This window comes from Crocuta crocuta, unplaced genomic scaffold (genome assembly GCF_008692635.1).
Source record: "Crocuta crocuta isolate KB4526 unplaced genomic scaffold, BGI_CrCroc_1.0 scaffold650, whole genome shotgun sequence".
Classification (NCBI taxonomy): Eukaryota; Metazoa; Chordata; class Mammalia; order Carnivora; family Hyaenidae; genus Crocuta; species Crocuta crocuta.
The window spans coordinates 660,754-671,355 of NW_027532882.1; the positions used below are offsets into that span (position 1 = coordinate 660,754).

At 49.6% G+C, this 10,602-nt stretch overlaps 1 protein-coding gene across 2 annotated transcripts; it reads left to right on the forward strand.

Annotated features, from left to right (window-relative positions):
• The first annotated feature begins 6,292 nt into the window (after positions 1-6,292).
• CD209 (CD209 molecule) lies at positions 6,293-9,707 on the forward strand. 2 transcript variants are annotated; one of them, XM_077745683.1, is made up of 8 exons: positions 6,293-6,419; positions 6,573-6,647; positions 6,804-6,890; positions 7,612-7,689; positions 7,989-8,066; positions 8,265-8,416; positions 8,772-8,884; positions 9,271-9,707. In XM_077745683.1, the coding sequence occupies exons 1-8, from the start codon at positions 6,374-6,376 to the stop codon at positions 9,410-9,412; spliced, it is 771 nt and encodes a 256-aa protein (XP_077601809.1). In that variant the 5' UTR covers positions 6,293-6,373; the 3' UTR covers positions 9,413-9,707. The 2 variants fall into 2 exon arrangements, with proteins under 2 accessions (XP_077601809.1, XP_077601811.1); XM_077745685.1 differs by lacking the exon at positions 6,573-6,647.
• Positions 9,708-10,602: the final 895 nt, after the last annotated feature.

The following is a 10,602-nucleotide window of genomic DNA, read 5'->3' on the forward strand; positions in this document are numbered from 1 at the left end:
GATAACACAGGTGGTAAGATGAGCCCGCCCGGGAGAGGGGATCTTGTCCGGCGTCCCGATGAAGGGTTGATGTCACAGCTCTGCTCATGTGTCATAAGATGGGACGTCATCTCGAAAGGGTGCCAGCCGAGGCAGACTTGGACCCCGGCTCTGCCTCTCATGCTGTGTAGCCGCGGGCAGGTCTCCGCAACTCTCTGAGCCTCCGCTGTCCCCATATGTGAAATGTACAAGCGATATTAATTAATTGACGCAGACCTTTAACAGTCACGGATGGAATGTGAGTCCTTGACACTGCAGATAGAGCAGTGAGGAAAACAGACTCAGTCTCCTCCCCCTGAACAGCTAGCCCCCCGCTGTTTTTATAGTCTGTCGAAACGCAGCCCCTCCCCCCCATTCCCTGACATGCTGTCTGCCGTCAGGTCCCCCCACGTTATGGTGACAGAGGCTGTATGCCTTACAAAGCCAACGAATATTTCCCACGTGCCCTTTGGAAGAAAATGTTTGCCAACACTTGGTCTCAAAAGTTACATTCTGGGAGAGAGAGGGGGTTGACAGATCAACAAATTTGGAGCCTGAATTTGCCCCCCCCCAAACTCTTCCTTCCCTCAGACTTCCTAAATCTGAGGGGCAGCACTATCACATCCCGCCCCCCCCCTTTTTTCAGCTGGTTGGAGTTTGGGGCACAGAGCGGAAGGAAGAGGGTGTGGTTTCTTGGCTTGGTCTGTCTAGCAGCTCCTGCGTTCACGGGCAGGGGACATAACCCCAAATCTCTTTTTGCTCTTAGGTAAAGTGGGAATGACAGTAGCTGTGTTATGGGAATTAATGGAGATCATGTCCAAAAAGCATGTATTTAGCCCTAAATAAGTACTCAAGGAATGCTGGTAGGATTTTCACTTCTGGTTAAAATGTAGAAGGACCGGGGTACCTGGGTGGCTCGGCTGATTGACGTCAGACTCTTGATTTTGGCTCAGGTCATGATCCCAGGGTTGAGGGATTGAGCCCCAGGTCGGGCTCTGAGCTGAGCATGCAGCCTGCTTAAGATTCTCTCTCTCTCTCTCTCTCTCTTTTTCTCTCCCTCTTCTCCTGTCCCTGGCTCGTGCACGCTCTGTCTCTAAAATAAAAGCTGTAAGGGCACCTGGGTGGCTCAGTGGGTTAAGCATCTGACTTCAGCTCAGGTTATGATCTTGCAGTTCAGGAGTTCAAGCCCCGCGTCGGGCTCTGTGCTGAAAACTCAGAGCCTGGAGCCTGCTTCAGATTCTGTGTCACCCTCTGTCTNAGAATGACCCAAAAGACCCTCACTTTCATGGTGACTACTAGAAAAACCCATTCTTTCCAATAGAGCCAACTAAGAGTGGTGGATGAAAGGGAGTTTTGACGAACTGGTTTTCAGGGATAAAATGAGCCCTTCAGAGATGCATCAAGAGCCGTGGCATCTTCTATACCAAGGGGTGAGCAGATGCCAGTTGTGGGGATGGGAAGGCTTGCAGGGATAAAGAGATGTTTCGGGGACAGAGGAAAGCAGCCAGTTACTGGATGACAAGAGGAAATGTTTCAAGTGGTGGCTACTGGTGAGGAGGACACTGACATGGAGGGGTGTACTGGTGTGGGGCGTCAGAGCCCAGCAAGGAAAGGACAACATGGCGGTCGGCCAGCCTGGTGGGAGGAGTCAGTGTCCAAGCAAAGTAAGGAAGACATCCATGCAGGTAGAGGATGGTGGCGGAAAAGGGAGATTGACCACATGTCTGGGCACTCATTCATTCAGGATAACGGGGACCAGGTTTCCCAGTATCAGAGAAGGATGCTGCAAAGTCAAATGGAGAAAAACTAGAATGAGTCCTATTGCATTTAATTGGAGGTGCTGGTGTGAAATCATGGCTTTCAAACTATTTAGAGGTGTGTGTGTGTGTGTGTGTGTGTGTGTGTGTGTGTTCCCATTTGTCTACTGAGAGGTGTCGGGACCAGTGATACTTCAAAGAAAGTAGGCGCCTGGGGGGCTCAGTCGGTTAAGCGTCCGACTTCGGCTCAGGTCATGGTCTCACGGTTCGTGGGTTCGAGCCCCGTGTCGGGCTCTGTGCTGACAGCTAGCTCAGAGCCTGGAGCCTGCTTGTGATTCTGTGTCTCCCACTCTCTCTGTCCATCTCCTCCCGAAAATAAGTAAGCATTAAAAAATAAAAATAATAATAATAAAAAAAGAAAAGAACAGAAAGGAGTACACACTTAACAGCCCGGTCCTGGTTTCTCAATGCCATTCTCCACTTCAAAGCAACCCATCCTCTTTGGAAAATGGCTGATTCCAGAGCTGGGACAGGGAAAGAAAGCCTGGAACATCTAGTTTTAATAGAAAGGACGTGTTGGGGTAGGTCATCAAGAGGACCACTAGTCGACCTGTGAGCTAAGCTCGGTCACTCAGAGGCTCCTCACCCCTTCCTCGATCCTTAGAATTTCACTTGCCTTCTCTATTCCCAGAGGCTGCCCCGAGGACATGGCCTTGAGGTAGTGATGTGGTGCTGAGGCCATCTGAATGGATATATGGGAATGAATTCCATTAAGGTTTCACCAGATTTCACCAGAATCCCTTTTAAGATTCTGGTGGGCAGGTGTGGAGACCTACTTGCCTTGCAGACATCCAAGACAAGCCTTGTAAGTCATTCCTTTGCTTATTAAAACTGCTACCTACCGATCTGGAGTGGCCTGCTTCACTCTTCTCCTTCCTTCTGCCCTATATGTATGGGGACTAGTTTCAGATTTCACCGAAAAGAAAGTCCTGAGGTTGCAAACCAACAGGAAGGAAAACTGATTGGCCAAAATAAAAAGAAAAAAAAAAAAACCCACGGATAAGCAGATGTCAAAAGAACACAGAAGCCAGTTTGAAAGGCCTCCACTGGCCAAATCAAAGACAATTTAAGCATCAAAAATATGGTAGGAAAAAGTAACATCAGCAAAAATGTCAGAGGAAAATTTGCCCTTCTATAAAAGCAATGGAATAAACTGCAAATATGTTGGAATCAGCATTTTTACAACTCTGAAAATCAACCCAAATCTCACAATAATTCAGGGAGCATGTAGTAAGCGAAAGAGCTGGATCTCAGTAAAGAACAGTGAGCTCAGAAGAATCTTAACTTTCTGTAGTTCTATTTCCCATTCTCCAACTCAGAAGTAGCCTTGAAGAGGGACAGTCTGGATAGCTGGTCCTGGAGGGAGAAGAACACAGCCGGAGCTCTTGAAAATCCTCATTGCCAAGCAGGAGTCATCATTTGATCTGTCTGATCTCCCTGGAAGATCACACTTGAAAAGCTGGTCTTTAATTGACCCTGCTTGAACTTGCCCAGTGCTAAAAGCCTCTCCTCAGGGGACACCTGTCAAATGTTTTAAGAAGACACCTGCAATGAGGCAAATAACAGCATAATCAAAAGTCTCAAAAGGAAAAGTTCAGGAATGAGAGATGTGCTTGGGGCTTGGAAGAGTTCTGATATATTCTTGGGATCTGGAAGGTCACCTGTACAAGGCTTTGTGTACACTTAGGAAAGATCTGAGGAAGCCCTAAGCTCTCACTTCTGGCTGGCTTTGAGGCTCTGTGAAAGCAGGAAGTGAAGGCTAAGGCAGAGATTCAAACTTTCTGGCTGCGTGTTGAACTTGGTCTGAACATACAAAGATCTTCAGCAGAGATTGGGAGACTTTTAGAGGCATTCAAGGAAATCTCTGTCCTACCATCAGCTAACTTCTAAGCTGAGTAAGTAGAGATTTCAGTATGCATACGTGACGGAGAATATAGACTTTACAGAATTAGTTCAGAAAAGTCATCAAATAAGCAAAAACAACAAACAGGGGTGACAGGAAATCTTTAGGAGGAGGGAAAATCTGATTTACATAGCTGCCACAGTATTTGAAGTGTCCATTTTTTTAACAAGAATATTATGGGACATACAAAGAAACAAGGAAGTATTATCCGTATACGGGGCGTGGGAGGGGTGGGCAGGAACAGTGACTAAAGACTGTCCCTGAGAAAGCACAGCTGTTGGAGTTAGTAGACAATGATTCTAAGTCAGTCATTTTAACTAAGTTGGTATTAGTCCCACCTAGATTGTTATAAATTAAGATGTTAATAGCAATCTCCAGGGCAACCACTAAGAAAATAATTTAAAAATATATAGTAAATGAAACTAGATGATTAGAATGGCACACTAGAAAATATCTATTTAACACAAGAAAAGGGAATCAAAAAGACATAAGACATACAAAAAACAAATGCAAAATGGGAGATATAAACCCTACATTATCAGTAATTACATTAAACATAAATGAACTAAACTGTCCAGTTGAAATGTAGAGATTGACAAGAAATTAACAATAGAGCTACCCTACGACCCAGCAATTGTACATCGAGATATTTATCCAAGGGACACAGGTGTGCTGTTTCAAAGGGGCACGTGCACTCCAATGTTTATAGCAGCACCATCAACAATAGCCAAAATATGGAAAGAGCCCAAATATCCATCGACGGATGAATGGATAAAGAAGATGCGGTATACACACACACACACACACACACACACACACACACTGGAGTATTACTCGGCTATCAAAAAGAATGAAATCTTGCCATTTGCAACAATGTGGATGGAACTAGAGGGTATTAGGCTAAGCAAATTTCATCAGAGAAAGACAAATTTCATATGACTTCACTCATGTGAGGAATTTAAGATACAAAACAGATGAACATAAGGGAAGGGAAGCAAAATAATATAAAAGCAGGGAGGGAGACAAAACATAAGAGAGTCTTAAACACAGAGGACAAACTGAGGGTTGCTGGAGGGGCTGTGGGTGGGGGAAGGGCTAAATGGGTGAGGGGCATTAAGGAAGATGCTTGTTTGGATGAGCACTGGGTGCTATACATCGGGGATGAATCACTGGAATCTACTCCTGAAATCATTATTGCACTACATGCTAGCTAATTGGATGTGAATTTAAAAACTAAATGGCTAGAATGTAGAGCTTGACAGAATGCCCTAAAAAAGATGATTCAATTATATGTTGTCTACAAGAGACCTTATTTGTTTTTAATGTTTTTAAAATGTTTTTAAATGTTTTTATTTATTTCTGAGAGAGAGAGAGGCAGCGTGAGCAGGGGAAGGTCAGAGAGAGAGGGAGACACAGAATCTGAAGCAGACTCCAGGCTCCGAGCTGTCAGCACAGAGCCCGACGCGGGGCTCGAACCCACGAACCACGAGATCATGACCCGAGCCGAAGTCGGACGCTTAACCGACTGAGCCACCCAGGCGCCCCTAATGTTTATTTATTTTTGAGAGAGTGAGAGATAGAGAGAGAGAGAGAGAGAGACAGGATTCGAAGTGGGCTCCTTGCTGACAACAGCGAGCCCGACCTGGGGCTCGAACTCATGAATATGGAGCTCATGACAAGAGTGGAAGTCAGACACCTAACTAAAAGTAACTGAGACACTCAGGCGCCCTAAGAGACTCACTTTAGATTAAAAAAAAGAGAGAGATAGTAACATATAACCAATTAAACCAAGAAGGAAACCAGGGATCCATACATATGTAAATGGAGACTTTGATATACACAGTTTCAGAGAAACTCTCCAAAATGCTTCATAATCACAAAGAGGAATAGAGAAATTGCTTCAGAGTCAGTCAATCGGGGTAAGGTTAAACAGCGGTTAAGCAGGGACTCAGGGGTCCACCTGCCAGGGCCCTACTCCGAGTACCACCACTTACAAGCTGTGTGACCTCAGGCAGTTGCTTTCCCTCTCTGTTTCTCAGTTTCCTCCTCTGTAAAGCAATATAAAAGCAGTACCTTTTTCATAGGGTTAATGTGAGGTCTCTCAGTGGCCACCCCCACCCCACCCCCAGCCAAAGACCACCAGGAACACACCCGTGGTTGAACCAGTTCAGATGTAGTGCTCGTTTCCACAAGGGGGAACACGCATCCTGGGGAAAAACCGCGAGGCACACGCCAAGTGCTATTACTACTGAGAATCTATGGGTAGAATGTGCCACGCGTACCCAGGACTAGCGCGCGGTGGCCAACCTCCCAGTCACAGTACGAGGCAGGGGGACTGTCCCCTTTCACACCTGAGGAAACCGAGACTCTGATGAGGCCAGGCCAGCGGTCGCAGGACTGGGCACGGGTTGGAACAGCGCCTTCCCTGGAGCTGACCGCGCCGCCCTGGCCGCCACCCTCTCTGATACTTGTGTCAGCACTTCATTCCTCCACCCACTTTTCCGAGAGGAAGCAGTGTTCTCTTTTGTGTTCTTCTTCCTGAACCGGGGAGGAATGTTCCTGAGGTAGGGCTGCCGGGGCAGCACGTGGGGTTATAAAGCCCACAGTCTGGCGAGCGGCCGGAAAGCGGAGGAGAATGGCGGAGATGTGTGACCCCAAGGAGCCGGGTGACCCCAGTGAAGGTGAGCTCCCGCTCCGGGGCGATGGGAGGGACGGAGGTCAGGGCTCCAGGGTCCTGGGGTGTCAGGTCTGCAGCCACCAGCTTGCAGCCCCCGCGGCGGGGCTCGGGCAGGCTTGGCTTCAAAGCTCAGCCAAGTGCGTTCTGTCCCGGTCAGAGGAGGAGATGTTTGGGGGCCAGAGACTGGCGAAGAAATACACTGGATTGCTCAGGAGCTCACGGAGCCTGCCAGGTACTGAGGCCGGCGTTTCCAGAACTGCCGTCTGGAGAAGCGGCGGCTGGAAGCCCCCCACCCCCCCCCCCCCCACCTTACCAGGCTCCAGCAGGGGTGGGTGGGGCAGGGTCTGTCCCTGAGAACCTCAGCTCTGCCCATCTGCCGGTCCTTCAGGGTGTCTGACCCAGGCCCATCTGCCTCTGCTGCTGCTTCTCATCTCTTTGGGCTTCTTCATGCTCCTCGTGACCACTCTGATCCAAGGTGAGTCAGAGGCTGGGGGCTTGGAGTCTTGGGTCCCTTTAGGTTTTCCCGCTGGGATGCTCTTTGGCCTATGCCACGGTCCCCAAACCCACTAGGACTTGGGCATTTGGGCTCCGCATCACCTGCTGTGTGACTGTGGGCTGGTTACTACCCCTCTCTGAGACTGTTTCTTATCTTCCTCCACACGGGACCTAGGCTCCCCGAGACCTTGAAACCAGATTTGACACCAGGTCAGGCCTACAGATGGGGCTGATAAGAGGGGAATTCTCAGGGTGCCTGGGTGGTTCCGTTGGTTGAGCGTCTGACTTTGGCTCAGGTCATGATCTCATGGTTTGTGAGTTTGAGCCCCGCATTGGGCTCTGTGCTGTCAACACAGAGCCTGCTTTGGGTCCTCTGTCCACCCCCTTCCTCTATCCCTCCCCTGCTTGCTCTCGAAAATAAATAAACATTAAAAAAAAATAGGGGCGTCTGGGGAGCTCAGTCAATTCAGTGTCCGACCTTGTCTCAGGTCATGATCTCACGGTTTGTGGGTTTGAGCTCCGCATACATCGGGCTCTGTGCTGACAGCTCGGAGCCTGGAGCCTGCTTTGGATTCTATGTCTCCCCCTCTCTCTGCCCCTCCCCTGCTCGCGCTCTGTCTCTCCTCTCAAAAATAAATACAGATTTAAAAATTTTGTTTTAATACAAAATAAATAAAGGGGAATATTCTCGTCTGTTCTAGTCTCCAGGATCCACCAGTCCCTGCAGAGGGAGACGGGGAACCATCAGGAGACAAGCCGTCAGGGGAGCCCCGGCCTAGGTGAAGGGCTAGATGCCAGGTTTGGGGCAGGAGAGGGCTCAGAGGCTGCGTGGCTTTGGATGAGCCACGGATACCCCTCCCCCCAGGGGTGATGGAGGGAGGGTAGAGGCGGGGGAGGAGACTGGATCCCTGGGTGCGACCCCGGGGCATAGTCGGGCAAGTCATCTCTGAGCCTCCGTTTTGTTGTTTGCATAACAGACTCTCGGGGTCCCTTGTGAAATCTATCGGTAATGTCACCGGGGCCCTCTCGGCACCACGCACACACTAGGTGCTTAATAATTGAAGTCGTCTTCTTCCAGGGGATGCTTCTAGGGAGCAGAAACCATCAGACCTGGAGGAGATCCTCCAGCAGTTGACGTGGATGAATGCCACCCTGGGTGAGGGTCAGACACCAAGGTCGGGGGTGGGGGGAGTCCCAGGTGGGGCTGTCGATGGCTCGTGGCTTCCTCAGGCTGGGGTCTCTCATACGGATTTCTCGGGGACGGAGCTGACAGCTGAACACAGGGGCCCTGGGTTCCCAAGACCTGACGCCCGTGCCGGGGGCCCATCTGACCCGACCCCACTCCCCTCCCCAGCGGGCCTGTGCCGCCACTGCCCCTGGAACTGGGAGTTTTTCCAGGGAAGCTGCTACTTCTTCTCCCAGACCCAGAATATCTGGAAAGAGTCCATCACCGCGTGTCAGAGCATGAGGGCCCAGCTGGTGATCATCAACAGTACTGAGGAGCAGGTGGGCTGGGGCGGGGCGATGGCCGGGAAGGCTTCCTGGAAGAGGACCCACAGTGGCCTTGGGAAGGTCACGTGAGAGAACATGCGAGCGGAGCCCACGTGTGAACAGAAAGGGAACTCGGAGCCCTCTTGAGGCCGTGCAAACTCCTTCCCCAGACACAAAGCTGAGGCTCCAGTTAACACGTGTCCGCACGTGTGTGCACATTAACACAATCACGACACACGTTCGCGTGTGAAGGCACACAACTTAAGTGAGGGCTAGAGGCTGGCCCACAGGTCTTCCCCGGGGGGCCGGGGGCCATGGAGGCAGACACGGGGATGGGTGATCTCTTGCTGCCTTTGCTCCCCCGCCCCAGAAATTTCTGAAGGCTTGGAATTCGAAAAATAACCAGCGCGTATGGATCGGCCTCAGTGACCACCACAATGAGGGATCCTGGAGGTGGCTGGACAACACCCCCCTCCAGCTCAGGTGACCTCCCAGGGGCGACGGGCTGGGAAGGGGGGGCACGGAAACCCAAACCCGGGGGCGCTCAGACTCTGGGGTTGGGAAGCATCACCTGATGGGCTTGCTTGGTGGAGATGCAGAGCCCCGGCTCCGTCCCAGGCTGGGGGAGCCTGCTTCCAGAAACCTAGGTAGGGGCCCAGGAATCTGCATGTGCACTTTGCCAGCGCCCATTCTGACGGAGGTGGCGTTTGAACCCTTGTTTGGAAAACGCCGCCTCTGAGTCCTCGCCACTCTCCGGCTGCTGCTTGGATTTTGCTGCCAAAGGCCAGGGGCCAGCTCTTCCAAGGGTGGGCTGGGGGATGGGCTCCGGGTGGAGGAGGGGGGGCTGATGGCTTTGATGGTGTTCACAGCTTCTGGAAAGAAGGAGAGCCCAACAACCATGGAGATGAGGACTGTGTGGAATTGTACAGCGACGGCTGGAATGATAACAGATGTAGCACGGAAAACTTCTGGATCTGCAAGAAGCCCTCGTCGCCCTGCCCTGGCCCCTGAGGGCCTGCGCTCCCCCCACCCCACCCCGTCTCCAGAGACGAGGCAACGTGGGTACACATGCTGTCACTTTTCCTCTGGCTTCATTCTTTCCGCCTCTCCCGCCGGAGGACTCCCAGCCTTCTCCTGCATGGAGGTCTTTAAGATCCTGAGAGGGATTCTGAGGCCCCTTCCCTTCTAAGGTCTGTCCCTTTAGAGGCTCTGGACATCTCCCTTCTTCTGTTGACGGTCTCAGCCCCCCAACCCTCCCTGACATCCCCTCAATAAAGTCACACGGTGCATTATGTGTTCCATTGAACTTATGTCTATTTTTTGGCCACTGTTTCAGTTACTAGAGTTTCATATTATGTTTGATAGAAACCAGGATATTGTTTTCTTTCACTCGGTTTCTCTCTACTACTGTGTACTTTATTTCTCAGGTACAGTTTTGAATTAATTTGTAATTTGGGTTGGGAATATACATGTATACATAAATGTATGTACATGTCTATGTGTCTGGCTATCTATTTATTTATCTATCATTTATCTATTTATCCCCTATCATTTATCTATCTTTTTTTAATGTTTATTTATTATTGAGAGACAGAGAGAGACAGAGCATGAGCAGGGGAAGGGTCAGAGAGAGAGGGAGACACAGAATCGGAAGCAGGCTCCAGGCTCTGAGCTGTCAGCACAGAGCCCGACGCGGGGCTCGAACTCAGACGGTGAGATCATGACCTGAGCCGAAGTCGGACGCTTAACTGACTGAGCCACCCAGGCGCCCTATCTATCTATCTATCTATCTATCTATCTTATCTATCTATCTATCTATCTATCTATCTATCTATCTATCTATCATCTGTCTATCATCTGTCTGTCATCTATCTATGCATTCATTCATTCTTGAATACATCGTGTCTTTATACAGTATTTTTTAAATGTCCTTTAGTAAAGTTTTGTGACTTTATTCATACAAATTTTTAAAAACTTTATTACTAAATGTGTGTGTTAGTTTCCTATTGATGCTGTAACAAATTACCACAAACTGAGTGGCCTAAAACAGCACAAATGTATCTCTTACAGTTCCAAATATTCAGTCTCTTAATTGCCTTCGTGGCCTTAACCTTTTTGACAAGAATTAGTCAATTATTCTTTCTTTTAAGTTTATTTTTATTTCCTTTTGAAGGTGGGGGGAAGGAACAGAGAGAGAGCCA

Bases quoted from the DNA above. Each gene is read 5' to 3' on its own strand.
- CD209 (XM_077745683.1), top strand. From the start codon at position 6,374: ATGGCGGAGATGTGTGACCCCAAGGAGCCGGGTGACCCCAGTGAAG. The intron at 8,417-8,771 runs GTGGGCTGGGGC...CCCCCGCCCCAG, and splicing joins TCAACAGTACTGAGGAGCAG to AAATTTCTGAAGGCTTGGAA. The intron at 8,885-9,270 runs GTGACCTCCCAG...TGGTGTTCACAG, and splicing joins AACACCCCCCTCCAGCTCAG to CTTCTGGAAAGAAGGAGAGC.